This window comes from Entelurus aequoreus, linkage group LG03, assembly GCF_033978785.1.
Source record: "Entelurus aequoreus isolate RoL-2023_Sb linkage group LG03, RoL_Eaeq_v1.1, whole genome shotgun sequence".
Lineage (NCBI taxonomy): Eukaryota > Metazoa > Chordata > Actinopteri > Syngnathiformes > Syngnathidae > Entelurus > Entelurus aequoreus.
The window spans coordinates 10,763,315-10,783,473 of record NC_084733.1 but is presented as its reverse complement, the minus strand read 5'-3'; the positions used below and the strand labels follow the sequence as shown (position 1 = coordinate 10,783,473).

Genomic DNA, 20,159 nt, shown 5'->3' with positions numbered 1-20,159 from the left:
CTGTTCAGATTTACTTTACAAAAGAGAAGTGTAGGATACTTCTCTTGTTGCCTTATTTGTATTTGACTTTATTAAATGTATTTATACTAGAAACACAACATGTGTATATAACAAAGGGTGCAAAGTCTGCAGGCAGTAGGAAACACATGGTTAAGTGTAGGGAGTAAAACTGATGGCAGTCTAAAGTTCAAGATTTTTGGAGCTCTTTGTTCAGTGGATCAGATGTTTGATGAAGCTCTGTGTCTATCTACCACCACTACTGTGTTCTGTTTATTTGTTACTGACTGTGGCAGGACACCTCTGCCTCTGTTTAGCTTTATGTTGCTGGTAAATAATATGGTTGTAGTAGTAGGCTAAAGTTAAATTATTTAGTATGCACTAATTAAAGGAGCAGAGCTTTGAGACATTTTAGCTTTTATATTTTATAAGATATATTTTTTGTAAGGACCACAATTTATAAATATATTTCAGTGAATAACTTATTGTTCAAATCTGTATATAAATATGTACATAAAGTGTTGTAATTATATTGTAAAATGGATGGATGGATGGACGTTTAAAACAAAACTGTTATTATTAATTAGTAATTATAAATTTTTTTAGCCTTTTTAGAGAAAATCAAATCATTGTAGTTAATTATGCAAATTACTCGATGATGTCATGGGGACCACGCCCATAGCCACGCCCCCACCGCCACAGGTATATTGGCAGTTTATGGGAAACACTGCATCCCTACATGGGGATACATTAGAAAGCAGTTTGTTGTCTAAAAGAAAAGTCTATTTGACAACACAAGCGGTGAATGTGCGGGGAAAAAGGAACATTCTTATTTTTAGGGAATCTGAACCGCCATGAGTCAGATAAGTCCAGCTCCCTTGCCACTGAAGCAAACAACATGGCTGAGTTTAAATGAAAACTTCACTTATGATAATATATATTTCAACATTGGGAAAAGAAGAGTAAAATCTGTTGAACTTGTCAGTATGAGGACAAGTAAAAAAACTTCCTAAGTTTGGTGTCCTGATACCACAAGAGCCAAGGCATGTCATTTACTGAAATAGATCTATAGATTGCTTTTGAAACATCAACTTTTTTTTAATACAAACTTGCTGAACCATCATCATATTTGACAATAAGTCTTACTTGTTCTGCAGATTTTGGTCATCAAGAAAAATGTCCCCCTCAGTCATTAGAAGGGGGCTCCACTTTGAGGCAGGAGGATCCACAGCCCCCCCACATTAAAGAAGAAGAGCAGGTACTCGGGATCACTCAGGAGGAAGAGTGTTTTCTTGGGCGGGAGAAGGCTGATCTCACCAAGTTTCCACAAACTGTTGTCTCTGTGACGACTGAAGACCCTGAAGTAGACCACCTCATAGCCCCACTATCATCAGATAGTGACGACACAACGTCGGACTTTGATGTAAATATGAAATCACACGTGAAAACACATACAAGAGAAAAATCCTTTGTTTGTTCAGTTTGTGCAAAACGCTTTTTTAAAAGCTCTCACCTGAAGCAACACATGAGGACGCACACAGGAGAAAGACCTCACAGTTGTTCAGTTTGTGCAAAACGCTTTTTTAAAAGCTCTCATCTGAAGCAACACATGAAGACGCACACAGGAGAAAGGCCTTTCAGTTGTTCAGTTTGTAGTAAAACATTTGCTAAAAAAAACAATATGCAAATACACATGAGAACACACAAAGGGGAAAAGCTTTTCAGTTGTTTACTTTGCAGGAAACGATTCTCTAACAAAAGTAATATGCAAACGCACATGAGAAAACATACGGGAGAACAACCGTTCAGTTGCTCAATGTGTGGTAAAAGGTTTTATGACAAAGGTAATATGCAAATACACATGAGAAAACACACAGGAGAAAAACCTGTCAGTTGTTCAGTGTGTGTTGAAAGGTTTTATGACAAAAGAAGTATGCAAATACATATGAGAACACACACAGGAAAAAAACCCTATATGTGTTCCGTTTGTGCCAAAAGCTTTGTTAGAAACTGTAGTTTGGCGCGCCATATGCTGACGCACACAGGAGAGAAACACTTCAGTTGCTCAGTGTGTGTCAAAAGATTCTCGAACCAACGCGATATGCAGATACACATGAGAACACACACAGGGGAAAGACCTTTCACTTGTTCAGTTTGCAAAAAGAAATTCTCAATAAAAAGCGATATGCAATTACACATGAGAATACACACAGGAGAAAACCTCTATAGTTGTTCGGTTTGTGCCAAAAGCTTTGTTAAAAACCCTTATTTGGCTCGACACATGAGAACACACACAGGTGAAAAACCTTTCAGTTGTTCAGTGTGTAATAAAAGTTACACTGACAAACGTAATCTGCAAAGACACATGAGGACACACACAGGAGAATAACTTTTCTGCAGGGCTTCTCCAAGGTCAAGATCAGCCCCACGAAGCACTTCAGTGCGGACTCAGCCGGCGCTTTTAATGTTATGAATTACGAAACCCAATTAAGTTGTTTTTAGGTCAAATAAATATATTTAAATATATTGTTTTTGAATAGATTTCACAGTGATCCATTAAAGATAGCTTGGGATATTTTCACTGAAGTTCATAATTGGAATAAGAATATGTTCACTTAAGTGTTCAAATATTTTCACAGGAACACATCACACACTTACCTTTAACAGTTAAACTGACATTCGGTGAAAAAAAAAAAGTCCACCGTGAAGAGTAACAATCATTTATCTTGTCTATTATTATTTGGTCCCTGTTGATACTTCTTTTAGATGCACATCCTGTTCTAACACAGAATGTGTGACCTTTCACCCTGCCCTATATATATATATAATAACGTAATTAGACCCTGTCAGGATCATATGAGTGAATCCGTACTCCGACATATGATTACTGTTTAATGTTAAATATGCAGGAAACATGAACTGTGTGGATAATGACTATTAGTCATGATCAGTGCGTGTGTATAATCTTCTGCAGTCAGGGGTTGGAATGTGTAACTGAGCATGTCCGGTTACACATTGGTGTCATTTTTTTAGGACCATTCTCTTTTTTTGTTGTATTTACTGAATTCATTGAAACCACCTCTGTAATCGTTTTATAATACAATGATGGCCAACTCGTGTAACAATAAAAAAATAACTTGTTTTCGTATTAAATTGGTCCTGTCAGTACCTTCTTTGTACAGCAGATAACTCCCTTGTATTAGTCGTGTACATGTTGGGCTCTAGTAGGGTCAATTAGATTCAAAAACTAACTCGATAATTTTAGGTAAATTGGGGGAAGGGCTATACTTCCACCCAATCAGAATAGCGCTCGCTCTAAATCACCCCCAAACTTCAATATAAGACTTGACAAAATAGTGTTTTGCAGTAGTAAACAGAGCTGAACGAACTTCAATATGAAATATGAAGATCTCGTAATTGTATTTAAAAAAATATGTGTCAGTAATAAGATGTAACTTTAATTTTAATGTAATTAAATTTCAACAAGTAAACAGTACTGAATGTTCTTCATTCTATTTTTAACTCTTCAAACTGAGATCCAGTCATTTTAACTCAGGAAATATGTGCAGTCATTAGATATTCATCCAAATCATTTAGCTGTAAAAATCTTCCGACAGCATGTGAGTTTGGGTCCCTTTTATTCCAGGAACATTAATACCAAAAGTCACAACGTCCGATAGAATTCTATAAACGTTATGACTACCTAAAAAAAAAACAGAATGGTATTTTACAGGTTTTTTTACTGAATGGTAGACCCAAAGTGTACATGAAACTAAAGAAAGTGGGATTTACAATATTAACTATGAACAATAATATGAACATTGCTCCTCCTTTACTTCTCAGACCAGCTTCTCGATAGTTGTGTATCTTTTACAATCAAGCAAAACAAACATTTGTTGTAAAAATCTGCTTCCGCATCTGTTCTTGACACTTGGCGTTTCAAACAAACCCCGTCCACTCTTTGTTTCTCGTCTGAGCTGCTGTGACGTAGATTACCGTAATAACTCGTATAACACTCAAAAGCACAGATTTTGATTATTGAAATACTTCTATGATTCAAGACTTACGGTCATTTAAAAACAGCACTGTACATCATAATGGCGGCGACAGTTTTGATGCCTACTGAAATGATTTTTTAAATTTAAACGGGAATAGCAGATCCATTCTATGTGTCATACTTGATCATTTCGCGATATTGCCATATTTTTGCTGAAAGGATTTAGTAGAGAAAATCGACGATAAAGTTCGCAACTTTTGCTCGCTGATAAAAAAAAAGCCTTGCCTGTACCGGAAGTAGCGTGACGTCACAGGAGCTAGTATTCCTCACAATTCCCCGTTGTTTACAATGGAGCGAGAGAGATTCGGACCGAGAAAGTGATGATTACCCCATTAATTTGTGCGAGGATGAAAGATTCGTAGATGAGGAACGTTACAGTGAATGACTTGAGAGGCAGTGATGGACGTATCTTTTTTCGCTCTGACCGTAACTTAGGTACAAGCTGGCTCATTGGATTCACACTCTCTCCTTTTTCTATTGTAGATCACAGATTTGTATTTTAAACCACCTCGGATACTATATCCTCTTGAAAATGAGAGTCGAGAACGCGAAATGGACATTCAGTGCCTTTTATCTCCACGACAATACATCGGCGAAATGCTTTAGCTACGAGCTAACGTGATAGCATCGTGCTTTAACTGCATATAGAAACAAAATAAATAAACCCCTGACTGGAAGTATAGATAGAAAATCAACAACTTACTTAAACCGTGGACATGTAAATACACGGTTAATGCTTTCCAGGCTGGCGAAGGTTAACAATGCTGTGCTAACGACGCCATTGAAGCTAACTTAGCCACCGGACTGCACAGAGCTATGCTAAAAACATTAGCTCTCCACCTACGCCAGCCAGCCCTCATTTGCTCATCAACACCCGTGCTCACCTGCGTTTCAGCGATCGGCAGAAGGACGAAGGACTTCACCCGATGCGTTGGGCGGCCCGGAGACGTAGGAAGTCAAGGTGAAGTCGGCGGCTAGCGCTCCAACAAAGTCCTCCTGGTTGTGTTGCTGTAGTCCGCTGCTAATACACTGATCCCACCTACAACTGTCTTCTTTGCAGCCTTCATTGTTCATTAAAAAAATTGCAAAAGATGTCCAGAATACTGTGGAATTATGAAATGAAAACAGAGCTTTTTGTATAGGATTCTACGGGGTACCATAACTTCCGTTACTCGGACTTCGTCACGCGCATACGTCATCATACCGCGATGTTTCAACCGGATATTTCCCGGGAATTTTAAAATGTCACTTTATAAGTTAACCCGGCCGTATTGACATGTGTTGCAATGTTAAGATTTCATCATTGATATATAAACTATCAGACTGCGTGGTCGGTAGTAGTGGCTTTCAGTAGGCCTTTAAAGGCCTTAACAAATTATGTAGAATGTCCAGCGGGCCGGATTGAAAATCATAAACTGCTCTCCAAATCTAAACATTGGAACTATTTAACTGTCCTCAACGAAATTGACAAGATCTTGGGTTTGGGGGAACCAGCTTGTCTTGACGGAGCGGTTGTTGCTGGACACACGACGGACTCTTGGGAGAAGAAGGAGTGCCGCGTGCCAGGCAACTTTTTCAGTCGAGGGCGTGAAGATCTCCACCTATTCGGAGTTATGACAACAGGACATCTGCTGATTGGAGTGAGCGTTGCTCTGGTTTGTCGAAAAATTGGAAGTTGCTGGCAGTCTTTAAAGTACCCCAAAGCTGCCATTTTGTTGATGAATACTTGGGCCTACTGTGCTGCTGTACTTTTTTTCTCATTATGGTAGCTATTTTTTGTGTTATTTATATTTCTCTAGTGCTGCATATATTAGGTTGATTTTTTTATTTTTTTATTTTTGTATTTTTTTCAGAATTTATGAATTTATTAATCAATCAACAAAACAATACACAACAATACCACAATAATGCAATCCAATTCCAAAACCAAACCCGTCCCAGCAACGTTAAGAACAACAACAAACAGAGCAATTGAGGACATGACACGGAACAATACAAATGTAGTGAAACAAAAATGAACATTATCGACAACAGCATCAATATTAGTAATAATTTCAAAATAGCAGTGATTTAAAAAAAAAAACCTCATTGATATTATCATTAAAAACATTAATAAAAAATAATATTTTTTTTTAGAAATGAACAATAGTGTCACAGTGGCTCACACTTGCATCACATCTCACAAGCTTGACAACACACTGTGTCCAATATTTTCACAATGATATAATAAGTTCATTTAATAGTTGAAACAAATTTAAATAATGGATCCCATATTCCAATACATGACTCATTATTATCTAAACTAAATGCAGTTTTTTCTACTGATATCATCTCCATAGCTTGTGTGTACCAGTCAGTATGAGTTGGACTATCAACAGCTATCCATTTTTTAAATATTACCCTCTTTGTTATTATGCATATTGAAAGAAAAGCATTTTTACTCTTTGATGACACGTTACTAAATTGATGTAGATCCCCAAGAATACAAGTTTGCAGTGTCATTGGGATGTTTGTATTAAGGAATGTGATTGCTTCTTTTGTTGTTTTCAACCATAACTCTTTTATTCTCTGACATTCCCACAATAAATGAACAAGAGTTGCCTCGGCTGCCCGACACTTCGTACATAACTTGCTATCTAATACACCAATTTTAAACAGCTGAGAAGATGTAAAATACAATCTATTCAATATCTTAAAATGAGTCAGCTTATCTTTAATGCTTCTAAAGGGCTTATTGGCATTTTTCCAAATATCATTCCATGATATGTCTCTTTCATCTAAAATGCCCAAGTCCATCATCCATTTCCGAACACATGCATCATTTGCATTTCTAGGGTGGTGTTCATTTATTATTCCATAAAATAGTTTAATTAATTTCTTAATTGTATCTTGATTAAAAAGTGCATCTTCCAGTTCATGGCTATTTAAAGCAGTGGTCCCCAACCACCGGGCCGTGGCCCGGTACCGGTCCGTGGACCAATTGGTACCGGGCCGCGGCCACACAAGAAATAAAAAAAAAAAAATAAAAAAAATATATATATATATATATATTTTTTAAATTAAATCAACATAAAAAACACAATATATACATTATATATCAATATAAATCAATACAGTCTGCAGGGATACAGTCCGTAAGCACACATGATTGTATTTCTTTATGACAAAAAAAAAAAAAAAATTTTTTTTACTACCCCCCCCCCCGGTCCGTGGGACAAATTTTCAAGCATTGACCGGTCCGCAAGTACAAAAAGGTTGGGGACCACTGATTTAAAGGACATACTTTCAGAGGATATGCATTTATTTACAGCGTGTTTTAAAGAGATAAAATTTAAAAAATGATTTCTGGGTACATTATATTGTTCAACTAAATCATTGAACGGTTTAAAAGAGTTTTTATTAATAATATAATGAGGTTTAGTAATACCTCTGTCTTTCCATGTTGTCCATTTAACCACATTTTTATTAATGATAATATTAGGATTGTACCAAAGCGGTTGATTTACAGATGTCATTGGGTTGCTTCCTAGTATTTTCGGACACAGTTTTAGAATATTAAAGGTGGCTTCTATTGGGCTCTGCCTCAATTCATTAGGTATTTTTTAAATATAATATAAGATAGATTTTTTATATTGCCATGAAAATATGTTTTGATTTAAGTTAATTTATTGAATTAGTCATTTACATTCTGTGTCGTTTACAGCAGTGGTCCCCAACCACCGGTCCGCGGACCGGTACCGGGCCGCGGACCGGTACCGGGCCGCGGACCGGTACCGGGCCGCACAAGAAATAAAAAATAAAAAAATATATATATATATATATATTTTTTTTTTAATGAAATCAACATAAAAAATCACAATATATACATTATATATCAATATAGATCAATACAGTCTGCAGGGATACAGTCCGTAAACACACATGATTGTATTTATTTATGTAAAACAAAAACAAAAACACATTTTTTAAAAAACTTTTTTTTAAATACACCCCCCAATTTTATTTATTTTTTTTTTTTTTTAAATACACCCCCCCCCCCCTACAAAAAGGTTGGGGACCACTGGTTTACAGCACCTGTGACGAGAGCATGTAGGTGCACTTGGGTGAAATTGATTGGACAAAGAATGTCGGGAATGAGGGACGGCATGGCGAAGTTGGTAGAGTGGCTGTGCCAGCAATCGGAGTGTTGCTGGTTACTGGGGTTCAATTCCCGCCTTCTACCTTCCTAGTCATGTCCGTTGTGTCCTTGGGCAAGATACTTCACCCTTTGCCTCTGATGGCTGCTGGTTAGCGCCTTGCATGGCAGCTCCCGCCAACAGTGTGTGAATGTGTGTGTGAATGGGTAAATGTGGAAATACTGTCAAAGCGCTTTGAGTACCTTGAAGGTAGAAAAGCGCTATACAAGTATAACCCATTTATCATTTAATTATTTGAGAGACTGGCGGTGAAAACAGTTTCTGACCACTTCTTACGCAACACTTCAGCTTATTTTTTGTTTATAGCTTTGTATGCGAGGTGGCGACTTGTCCAGGGTGTACCCCGCCTTCCGCCCGATTGCAGCTGGGATAGGCTCCAGCATCCCCTGCGACCACGAAAGGGACAAGGTAGAAAATGGATGGATAGGCTTTGTATGCAGGTAGTTTTGTTCACCTTGGATGGACTGTTGGAAAGAAGACCTTTTTGCATATCGCTGTTTTTTGAAAAACTTAATGTTGGAGTCGGAAGTGCGTTTGAAAGTGCACCACCTGTCCTGCTCAGCCCACGGCCTTCGGTTTAGAACCTGGGAAAGACAGTCCATTTTCTCTTTGATGTAAGCTACATGGGTCTAAAAGTAGCTAGGCTACAGGAAAAGCTACTGGAAAATGTAGTTAAGCTACGTAGCTTAGCTACTGCATATTATGTTACGTTACATATACGCACAGTTTATAAAACCTTGGAAGTTTCTCTTAGAGAGCGACTCCCATTGACACTGTTAGCCGACTTATTTAGTTAAAATCCATTAAAAACGTGTTCTTGTCTATAGGATTGTGAATGCTAGACAATTCCAAAATAAAGTACAGTTCCCTTTTAATGGTATTCTCATTTGTATTTAAGTCAATAAGCCCATAGACCTCCAGGTGGCCCTTTTTCACACACAATTTGTAAAAATATTGTAAAGAGCCAGTCAAACGGTTTCCCATAGTTTTATTGACAAGTTCCGTTTTTGCTGATGATTTGTCTCTCAGTAGAGGGGTGCACATTTAGTGACACTACAGGGGTGCACATTTAGTGACACAATCCTTTCCTTTCCACATTCACATGTGTCCCATCCAGTCTGTTGGGGTGAAAAAAAACAATCCATGTAATAGAATACAGTATTTGTGTATTGTACGTATGACAATACCGCAACACGGGAGAATGCGCGTACGGTCCATAAAACAAAAGAACACTGCCGAGTGAGACATGCCTGTTGTGCTGGCAGAGGACACACAAATTGGGGTAGGTCGCTCCATCAGTGCCACACACTGGATCGAACACGCTGGGGCAGGATGGCTCTTTGAACTGCTCACAGTCAGGCTGGACAAAAACACAAATTAGAGCTGTGAGCAGTGTTGAAAGGGCTCTTGCACATCGGGGTTCACACCGTACTTCTAGTGGTGAGAAAACAAGTTTATGATCATCTAAAGCAGACCTGGGCAATTATTTTGACTTGGGGCCACATTTAGAGAGAAAAAAACAAAAACTGTCTGGGGTCCGGTGTATCCATTTATACGTTAGGCTATTTCATCCCTACAAGCCTGTTTCGCAGGTTTCCCTGCTCTTCAGGGGATTTTATACACGTTTTTATAAAATCCCTTGAAGCACAGGGAAACCTGCAAAACAGGCTTGTAGGGATGAAATAGCCTCCGTTTTTTTCCTGACCTAACTTACATTCCGCTTTACCCCGGTATAACGGATACACCTTGATCATGTATACATATATGTAAGCTGGGAAAATCTGCTGTACAGTAGGTGCGCTTGGGTCCTTTTTTCAGGAACACCAATACAAAACCTCAATAATATCTACATCAGGGGTCACCAACCTTTTTGAAACCAAGAGCTACTTCTTGGGTGCTGATTAATGCGAAGGGCTACCAGTTTGATACACACTTAAATAAACTGCCAGAAATAGCCAATTTGCTCAATTTACCTTTAACTCTATGTTATTATTAATAATTCATGATATTTACACTTAATTGAACGGTTTAAAAGAGGAGAAAACACGAAAAAAATGACAATTCAATTTTGAAACATAGTTTATCTTCAATTTCGACTCTTTAAAATTTATGGAACATCATTAGTAATTTTTCCTGATTAAGATTAATTTTAGAATTTTGATGACATGTTTTAAATAGGTTAAAATCCAATCTACACTTTGTTAGAATATATAACAAATTGGACCAAGCTATATTTCTAACAAAGACAAATCATTATTTCTTCTAGATTTTCCGGAACAAAAATTTTAAAAGAAATTCAAAAGACTTTGAAATAAGATTCAAATTTGATTCTACAGATTTTCTAGATTTGCCAGAATATTTTTTTTGAATTTTAATTATAATAAGTTTGAAGAAATATTTCACAAATATTCTTCGTTGAAAAAACAGAAGCTAAAATGAAAAATTAAATTAAAATGTATTTATTATTCTTTACAATAAAAAAAATAAATTTACTTGAACATTGATTTAAATTGTCAGGAAAGAAGAGGAAGGAATTTAAAAGGTAAAAATGTATGTGTTTAAAAATCCTAAAATCATTTTTAAGGTTGTATTTTTTCTCTAAAATTGTCTTTCTGAAAGTTATAAGAAGCAAAGTAAAAAAATTAATGAATTTATTCAAACAAGTGAAGACCAAGTCTTTAAAATATTTTCTTGGATTTTCAAATTCTATTTGAGTTTTGTCTCTCTTAGAATTCAAAATGTCGGGCGAAGCGAGACCAGCTTGCTAGTAAATAAATAAAATTTAAAAAATAGAGGCAGCTCACTGGTAAGTGCTGCTATTTGAGCTATTTTTAGAACAGGCCAGCGGGCTACTCATCTGGTCCTTACGGGCTACCTGGTGCCCGCGGGCACCGCGTTGGTGACCCCTGATCTACATGAATGCTAAAAACGTTATGACAGACCTGAAAAAACTGAATTTTAAAATGTTTACTGAATGGGACACCCAGAATGTACATGAAAATAAAGAAAGTGGGATTTACAATATTAACTATGAACCATAAAACACTGAATACTGACAACATATGAACATCACACACCCTCTCGATCGACATTTTACAATCAAGCGAAACATGAACGATTACCATAATAACTAGTATATAATGCAAAAGCGCAGATTCCAACCATTGAAACACTGTGTATAGTTAAAGACTTGCTGGGGGTCATTTGAAAACATCACTGCACATCATAATGGAAGCTACAGTTTCCAGCTTAAAAGATCTAAAAAAAATAAAATTGGGAATGTCTTTGAGTACCTTGAAGGTAGAAAAGCACTATACAAGTATAACCTATGTAATGCTTAAACTAGAAATAAACAAAGGTGAGTGCCCCTAAGACAAGTAGAAGGCTATTCAGAACGAAACTAAAACTGGCTACAAAAACAGAATGCTGGACGACGGCAAAGACTTACAGTGTGTGGAGCAGACTGCATCCACAAAGTACATTCGAACATAACAATGTCGCCACAAAGAAGGATAGCAACGACTTAAATAGTTTCGATTGCTAAAACAAAGCAGATGCGGGGAATAGCGTTTAAAGGCCTACTGAAATGAATTTTTTAAATTTAAACGGGAATAGCAGATCCATTCTATGTGTCATACTTGATCATTTCGCGATATTGCCATATTTTTGCTGAAAGGATTTAGTAGAGAAAATCGACGATAAAGTTCGCAACTTTTGCTCGCTGATAAAAAAAAGCCTTGCCTGCGTGACGTCACAGGAGCTAGTATTCCTCACAATTCCCCATTGTTTACAATGGAGCGAGAGATTCGGAGCGACAAAGCGACGATTACCCCATTAATTTGAGCGAGGATGAAAGATTCGTAGATGAGGAACGTTACAGTGAATGACTAGAGAGGCAGTGCAGGACGTATCTTTTTTCGCTCTGACCGTAACTTAGGTACAAGCTGGCTCATTGGATTCCACACTCTCTCCTTTTTCTATTGTGGATCACGGATTTGTATTTTAAACCACCTCGGATACTATATCCTCTTGAAAATGAGAGTCGAGCACGCGAAATGGACATTTAAAGTGACTTTTATCTCCACGACAATACATCGGTGACACACTTAGCTACTGAGCTAGCGCGATAGCATCATTCTCAAATGAAGATAGAAACAAAAAAAATAAACCCCTGGCTGGAAGGATAGACAGAAGATCAACAATACTACTAAACCATGGACATGTAACTACACGGTTAAAAATTCTCAGCCTTGTAAGGCTTAACAATGCTGTTGCTAACGACGCTAAGGCTAATTTAGCAACTTAGCAACCGGACCTCACAGAACTATGATAAAAACATTAGCGCTCCACCTACGCCAGCCAGCCCTCATCTTCCCATCAACAGCCGTGCTCACCTGCGTTCCAGCAATCGACGGCGCGACGAAGGACTTCATCCGTGGGTTTGGCGGCAAGCATCGGCTAGGCGTAGTAAGTAGTCCTTGTTGTGTTGCTGTAAGTATTGTACTTAGCCGCTAATACACCGATCGATCCCACCTACAACGTTCTTCTTCGCAGCCTCCATTGTTCTTTAAACAAATTGCAAAAGATTCACCAACACAGATGTCCAGAATACTGTGGAATTTTGTCGAAGAAAAGAGGTTTTTATATCGGGTCAGATGGGGTCCAACCACTTCCGTGGATTTTGTGACGTCACGCGCATAAATCATATCCAAAGGAGTTTTTCAACCGGAAGTGTGGCGGGAATTTTAAAATTGCACTTTATAAGTTAACCCGGCCGTATTGGCATGTGTTTCAATGTTAAGATTTCATCATTGATATATTGATTAATTGATTGATTGATTGAGACTTTTATTAGTAGGTTGCACAGTGAAGTACATATTCCGTACAATTGACCACTAAATGGTAACACCCGAATAAGTTTTTCAACTTGTTTAAGTCGGGGTCCACTTAAATTGATTCATGATACAGATATATACTATCATATATACTATCATCATAATACAGTCATCACACAAGATAATCACATTGAATTATTTACATTATTTACAATCAGGGGTGTGGAGGGGGGAGGGGGGTATGGGGGGGGGGGTATGGACATCAAGTAGTGGACATAGAGAGAGAGAGAGAGAGAGATCAGAAGGCATAAGAAAAAGAAAAAGTATCTGCATTTGATTGTTTACATTTGATTATTAGCAATCCGGGGAGGGTGTTAGTTTAGGGTTGTAGCTGCCTGGAGGTGAACTTTTATTGCGGTTTTGAAGGAGGATAGAGATGCCCTTTCTTTTATACCTGTTGGGAGCGCATTCCACATTGATGTGGCATAGAAAGAGAATGAGTTAAGACCTTTGTTAGTTCGGAATCTGGGTTTAACGTGGTTAGTGGAGCTCCCCCTGGTGTTGTGGTTATGGCGGTCATTTACGTTAAGTAGTTCGACATGTACTTCGGTATCAGGGAGGTGTAGTGGATTTTATAGACTAGGCTCAGTGCAAGTTGTTTAACTCTGTCCTCCACCTTGAGCCAGCCCACTTTAGAGAAGTGGGTAGGAGTGAGGTGGGATCTGGGGTGGAGGTCTAGAAGTAACCTGACTAGCTTGTTCTGAGATGTTTGGAGTTTAGATTTGAGGGTTTTGGAGGTGCTAGGGTACCAGGAGGTGCATGCATAATCGAAAAAGGGTTGAACGAGAGTTCCCGCCAGAATCCTCAAGGTGCTTTTGTTGACCAGAGAGGAAATTCTGTAGAGAAATCTCGTTCGTTGGTTAACCTTTTTGATTGCCTTGGTTGCCATTTTGTCACAGGAAAGGTTAGCCTCTAGAATGGAACCTAGGTAGGTGACCTCATCTTTCCTGGTGATGACACTGTCACCTACTTTTATGTAGAATATAAACTATCAGACTGCGTGGTCGGTAGTAGTGGCTTTCAGTAGGCCTTTAAGGAAGACATGAAACTGCTACAGGAAAATACCAAAAAAAAGAGAAAAAGCCACCAAAATAGGAGCGCAAGACAAGAACTAAAACTATACGCACGGAAAAACACCAAAAAACTCAAAATAAGTCATGGTGTGATGTGACAGTACACCTACTTTGAGACAAGAGCTATAATGATGCATGCTTGGTTATGCTTAAATTCATATCCAACAATCAGCTGCAACTGAATTTCATTTTTTTTTAACGTTTTATGCTGGTGGTGTGCTTCTGGATTGTTTTCTGGTCTAAGGTTCTGCCCACATGGCGCCATTGGAGCCAATATCAACGTGTACCCACTAGCAGTCAGACATGTAACCCCTCGTACATGTTAAGGCGCTCAAATCACCTGAAGTGAAGTAGACCGTTCGATGGCATGGAACAGTTTTTACCGTCAGGCTCCGCCCACTATGAGACGGTACGATCATCTGGCCCTTCAGGGTGTCATTATACAATCAGTGTATGACCTTGTTATTCAAGTTGTGTTTGGCGGGTCTCAAAGGCTCTGCCCACACCTTAGGGCAGAGCTGGGAAAATATTTTGCACATTGAGAGAAGAAATGCTGGTGGGGTACTGACAAATTCTAATACATTGTAATCAAGGCCTTTACCCTAATGGGGGGCCTTTGGGCCGACCTCAAACCCCTCCTTAATCAAATGACATAGTAGGGGAAACATTTAAATAGAGATGTCTTCTCACCTTTCCGCATTCATCTTCTGAAGCGCCAACTTGCTGAGTTGTGACTAAAACAAATCATTCCAGGCAAAATGTCAGACATTAGTAAGCAACCCATAAAAACTAGTACTTAAAGATACTGACGTGATCATATTCAAGTGAATATTGGGTTATATAATCATTTAAAATGGAAAAAAAAAAAGATGTTTATGACACCACTGGTTCCACATCTTAACGCTTGATAAAAAAAAACAGGATGGATGAAAGGGACAAATATGTAAATAATGTAGGCAGTGATCATCAAGTGTGCTTCAGGGTTAAAGTCTGTTGGGAAGACTGGAACATATTGAGAACGCTGGTTCCAATAATCGATATACATGAAAGAGCAAACCTCATTACATCATCTAGAAATACTTTGAAATGTTTGAAATGAAAATGGCCAAAGGATAAAATAAGTAAAAGGCATTTATTTGCGATGTGGGCTGGATACCGAACGTGGACTTAGATAGAAAGTCACACTACACTGCAAAAAGTCAGTGTTCAAAAACAAGAGAAAATGAAAAAATGAGGGGTATTTTACTTGAAATAAGCAAAATTATCTGCCAATAGAACAAGAAAATTCGGCTCGTCAAGACTTTCCAAAACAAGTAAAATTAACTAACCTCAATGAACCCCAAAATACCTTAAAATAAGTATATTCTCACTAATAACAAGTGCACTTTTCTTGGTAGAAAAAAAAAATTAGACCTTTTTGCTCAATATGTTGAAAAATATTCTTAAATTAAGTAAATGCTAGTGCCATTATCTTGACATAATGATATGCGCTCGGCATCATGATTTTTTTTTTCATGCTTGAAGAAATTATTACTTTAAAAAAGTCGTTTTATACTTGTGAGTGTTAATGACACAGCTTTGTATCAGTTGATATTCTAGTTTCAAGCATGTTTTTACTCAATATAGGTCATTAAATCTCAGCTACAAGCTGTAATATCTTACTGAGATCATTTAAGACCAAAACACTTAAAACAAGTAAAACACTCTAACATAAAATCTGCTTAGTGAGAAGAATGATCTTATCAGACAGAAAATAAGCAAATATCACCCTTATTTGAGATATTTAATCTTACTTAGATTTCAGTTTTTGCAGTGTAACTTTGTTATCCAACCACTGGAAAGAAAGTGCTGGGAAGAAGTGGGGGACATTCGTTGAATTAAAGAAAGAAATCAAAAACATGACAGTGTAGCTGACTTGGCCGGGCAGTTTATTTTTTTCTTCGGTCAGTGGTCAACACAATAAACAGTTTTACATAAACAAACAGTTGTACGTTCATACATTGAAAACGTTGCAGACCGAAAGGGGTTTAGGCTGAAGTTGAACACTTACTGCGCCTAACCGTGTAAACAATGTCAAATACAAGATGAGCTTCCTGAAAATAGGAAATTTCCTTTTGCACAACATATTATAAATATACCTTGTACACAACATACAACAGTTGGAGCTTATCACTGCTAGTCTGCACTAGAGATGTCCGATAATATCGGTCTGCCGATATTACCGGCCGATAAATGCGTTAAAATGTAATAGCGGAAATTATCGGTATCGTTTTTTTTTATTATCAGTATCGTTTTTTTTTGTTTTTTTTTATTTTTATTTTTATTTTTTATTAAATCCACATAAAAAACACAAGATACACTTACAATTAGTGCACCAACCCAAAAAACCTCCCTCCCCCATTTACACTCATTCACACTCATTCACACAAAAGGGTTGTTTCTTTCTGTTATTAATATTCTGGTTCCTACATTATATATCAATATATATCAATACAGTCTGCAAGGGATACAGTCCGTAAGCACACATGATTGTGCGTGCTGCTGGTCCACTAATAATACTAACCTTTAACAGTTAATTTGACAAATTTTCATTAATTACTAGTTTCTATGTAACTGTTTTTATATTGTTTTACTTTCTCTTTTATTCAAGAAAATGTTTTTAATTTATTTATCTTATTTTATTTGATTCATTTTTTTAAAAAGTACCTTATCTTCACCATACCTGGTTGTCCAAATTAGGCATAATAATGTGTTAATTCCACGACTGTATATATCGGTTGATATCGGTATCGGTTGATATCGGTATCGGTAATTAAAGAGTTGGACAATATCGGCATATCGGATATCGGCAAAAAGCCATTATCGGACATCCCTAGTCTGCACCACACTGAAGAAGAATGAGTCGATAACGCTAACCAGCGACATTATTTTTAAAATGGTGGACATGTATACATGAAAATATGGAGAAGCCGTAGAAGTCCACTCTAATGCACGTGTGTACGTGCTTGTACTTTTATACAATATCTAAAAATGTTTTTTTTTAAAGGCTGTAAAATAATGTTTGAACTTTGATGTTGTGGGGCACCAAGCCCCTATTAAGTAGTTTTTTATTCATTTCAATGAGCGTAGTTGATTTGAGATACAAGTGTTTTTGAGTTACGAGCTTGGCTAGCTAAAGTACGACTGTAGTAAATTATGTTCAAGTTGCCCAAGTGGCTAAATTTCAGAAGTGTAATTTCCAGCATGTTTTGTGCATGAGGTAACAGATTCCCCACAAAGATGCCCCAATCTACATTTAGGAATCTCCATGGTAGACTGAAACTAGGAGCCCCCAAACAGGAGCATGTGGTGAATTCCCACGTTCCTAAAACACAAACACATCACGGACTACATCATCAAACAATTCATGAAGGAACTCACCAGAAAGTAGCAGCACGAACCCGAGCACTATAAACAACTTCATGTTTTCTCTGGTGTGTAGGACTTGGTGGGGTTTTTTGCCTTTATGTGCTCCACAACAGGCGGCTGTTTTCTCGTTAATCAAGTGGGCGGGGCCTCCGAATCAAGTCAACAAATTATCCAACTTACTACAAGTGGATCTTTGCATGTCTTTCATGTACAGTTAAGTCACTAGACCAGGGGTGTCAAACTCAAATACAGAGTGGGCCAAAATTTAAAAGTGAACAAAGCCGCGGGCCAAGGTTGAACAAACTAGCCAAAGACCCAAACAAGTTTTGTATTGAATATTTAACAAGCAAGGCTTGTATAACTTTATAGTGACATGCAAAATCGAGTTTCAAATAATAATAATAAAAAATATTAATAGCATATCAAATACAATTTAAATACAAATTGAATGCCTCTTTTCTATTTGCAGCCTTCTGAGGTAAATATCAACATTAACTTTTTCCACAGGCTAATAAATTTGAAAATAAAATAATGAATAAAAAAACCATTCAGGACTTTAAACTGCTCAGTTTGCAACACACTGATCTAATCTGCCAGATACCTGGCATCTTTTCTTGGATGCTAGTTCATTAATGTCAGGGCTCAGGCTTTGAGCTGAGGCAGCCTTCATTATCGAACGAAGGTGTTCATCAGTCATTATATCTCGTAGTCCAATGTCTTGGGGGGCGTGCCTTAAAAGGCACTGCCTTTAACGTCCTCTACGAGCTGTCGTCACGTCCGCTTTTCATCCATTCTGACAACGTGCCGGCTCAGTCACAAGATATGTGCGGCTTCTGTACGCACACACACGTTAATGCAAGGCATACTTCATCAACAGCGATACAGGTTACACTGAGGGTGGCTGTATAAACAACTTTAACACTGTTAGAAATGTACGCCACAGTGTGAATCCACACCAAACAAGAATGACGAACACATTTCGGGAGAACATCCGCACCGTAACACAACATAAACACAACAGAACAAATACCCAGAATCCCATGCAGCCCTAACTCTTCCGGGCTGCAATATACACCCCTGCTACCACCAAACCCCGCATGAGGATTAGCGGTGAATGCGGCGTTACCGCGGCACCGCCGCTGTATATAATCGGCGAGCCAGCTCTAGTGTTAATTTGATATCGCCTCAAGGGGCAAGTGAAATTTCACGGAGGGCCATGCGCTAAACGGACACATTGGAAGTGAAAAATAAAAAATAGAATACCATACCCCCCCCAGTTAATTTTGAATGGGAAAAATGTCCCGGAAAAGATGGAATTCTGGGAAATCTGGGAATTTTTCAAGGGAAAACCCGCAATTGCCAGATAAGCTGAACAGTATGAAGTTGGAACGGTTTGAAACGGATGAAAAATGTGGAAGGTAGAAGATGCCTAAATCTGAAGAAGAAGAAGAATTAAGAATCACACAAATAGATTAATTTTGTTGTAGAAAACCATATGTGTGAATGCTTTGGAGCAAAAACAGTCTGCAGGCTATAGAGCAGGGGTGTCAAACTCAAATACAGAGTGGGCCAAAATGTTAAACTGAACAAAGCCGCGGGCCAAGGTTGAACAAATTAACCTTTTAATAGGGACCCAAACAAGTTTTGCATTGAATATTTAACAAGCAAGGCTAATATAACTTTATAGCAGGGGTGTCAAACTCAAATACAGAGTGGGCCAAAATTTAAAAGTGAACAAAGCCACGGGCAGGGGCGTCACTAGCTTTTAAGGACAGGGGGGGGCTTAGCCCCCAGGAGATGCACAGGATGCGAGCAAACGTAGCGCACGAGCACAAAACTTCACAAACGGCTAACAAAAGACTTAGAAAATATTTATTATTTCAGTCGGTTTCTTTTCAATGTGTGTTCAGTACAACAACAAACATGGGTTTGCACATTGACATTTTGTTTACAGCATCAACAAGAAACAATGACTTGCATGATCCTTCAAGATACACTGAAACACAATGAAAGTCGTGGCATTAGCTTCTATGTTATTCATTCACAACATAGAGGCTAATGCCACCACTTTAGCTCACAATACAATAATTGTTTGTTCCCAAATATTTTGAAGTTGCACAGATTATATTTTTGGCACATATGTGACTAAATGGTTGTAAATTCAAGCCCTGGAAATATTACTTAATACTTGAATTAAAGTAATATCTGGACCGGGATAATTTGGCTTGTATATAATATATATTTATATATATATATATATATATTATGGCAAGCCGTTAAGGAAATTAAATATATATGGAAGTCTGAATAGAAATGAGATACTTTTATTAATACTGTAAATAAGACTGCTGATCTGAAAAAGAGCCAAAACTATCAAAAAGCTGAGGGACCATCTTCAAAGTGCAATGCTGAAACAAATAATGCAAACAATAAAATGTAACTTCCAGGGTTTGGGATTAACGTAGTCCCGTTGCAAAGTGATTTCCTTGAAGAAATAAATAAATCAATTTGGTAAAAAAAAAATGCACGGGAC

The 20,159-nt window shown here is 37.7% G+C and overlaps 2 protein-coding genes across 3 annotated transcripts in view; one reads left to right on the top strand and one right to left on the bottom strand.

Moving 5' to 3' along the window:
* The window catches only part of LOC133646123 (gastrula zinc finger protein XlCGF57.1-like), an 88,569-nt gene that overhangs the window by 11,699 nt on the left and 56,711 nt on the right, over positions 1–20,159 (top strand). The window contains exon 4 of one of the 2 annotated variants that reach the window (XM_062041169.1): positions 1,155–3,263. The exons of the other annotated variant lie outside the window; for it this stretch is intronic. Within the exon in view, the coding sequence (XP_061897153.1) occupies positions 1,155–2,386 (1,232 nt within the window). The 3' untranslated portion in view covers positions 2,387–3,263. Of the gene's footprint in view, positions 1–1,154; positions 3,264–20,159 lie in introns of those variants that run through there. 2 annotated transcript variants of the gene reach the window in all.
* Positions 9,143–17,733, bottom strand: LOC133645519 (trypsin inhibitor ClTI-1-like). The gene is made up of 4 exons (XM_062040361.1): positions 17,639–17,733; positions 14,909–14,952; positions 9,501–9,610; positions 9,143–9,368 (listed from the first exon to the last, which is right to left on the bottom strand). The coding sequence occupies exons 1-4, from the start codon at positions 17,679–17,681 to the stop codon at positions 9,320–9,322; spliced, it is 246 nt and encodes an 81-aa protein (XP_061896345.1). The 5' UTR covers positions 17,682–17,733; the 3' UTR covers positions 9,143–9,319.

Excerpts from the sequence above, each read along its gene's own strand:
- LOC133645519 (XM_062040361.1), bottom strand. The coding sequence starts at position 17,681 with ATGAAGTTGTTTATAGTGCTCGGGTTCGTGCTGCTACTTTCTG. Across the intron at positions 14,953-17,638 it reads GTTCGTGCTGCTACTTTCTG|TCACAACTCAGCAAGTTGGC; the intron begins GTGAGTTCCTTC and ends GATTTGTTTTAG. Across the intron at positions 9,611-14,908 it reads CAGAAGATGAATGCGGAAAG|CCTGACTGTGAGCAGTTCAA; the intron begins GTGAGAAGACAT and ends GTTTTTGTCCAG.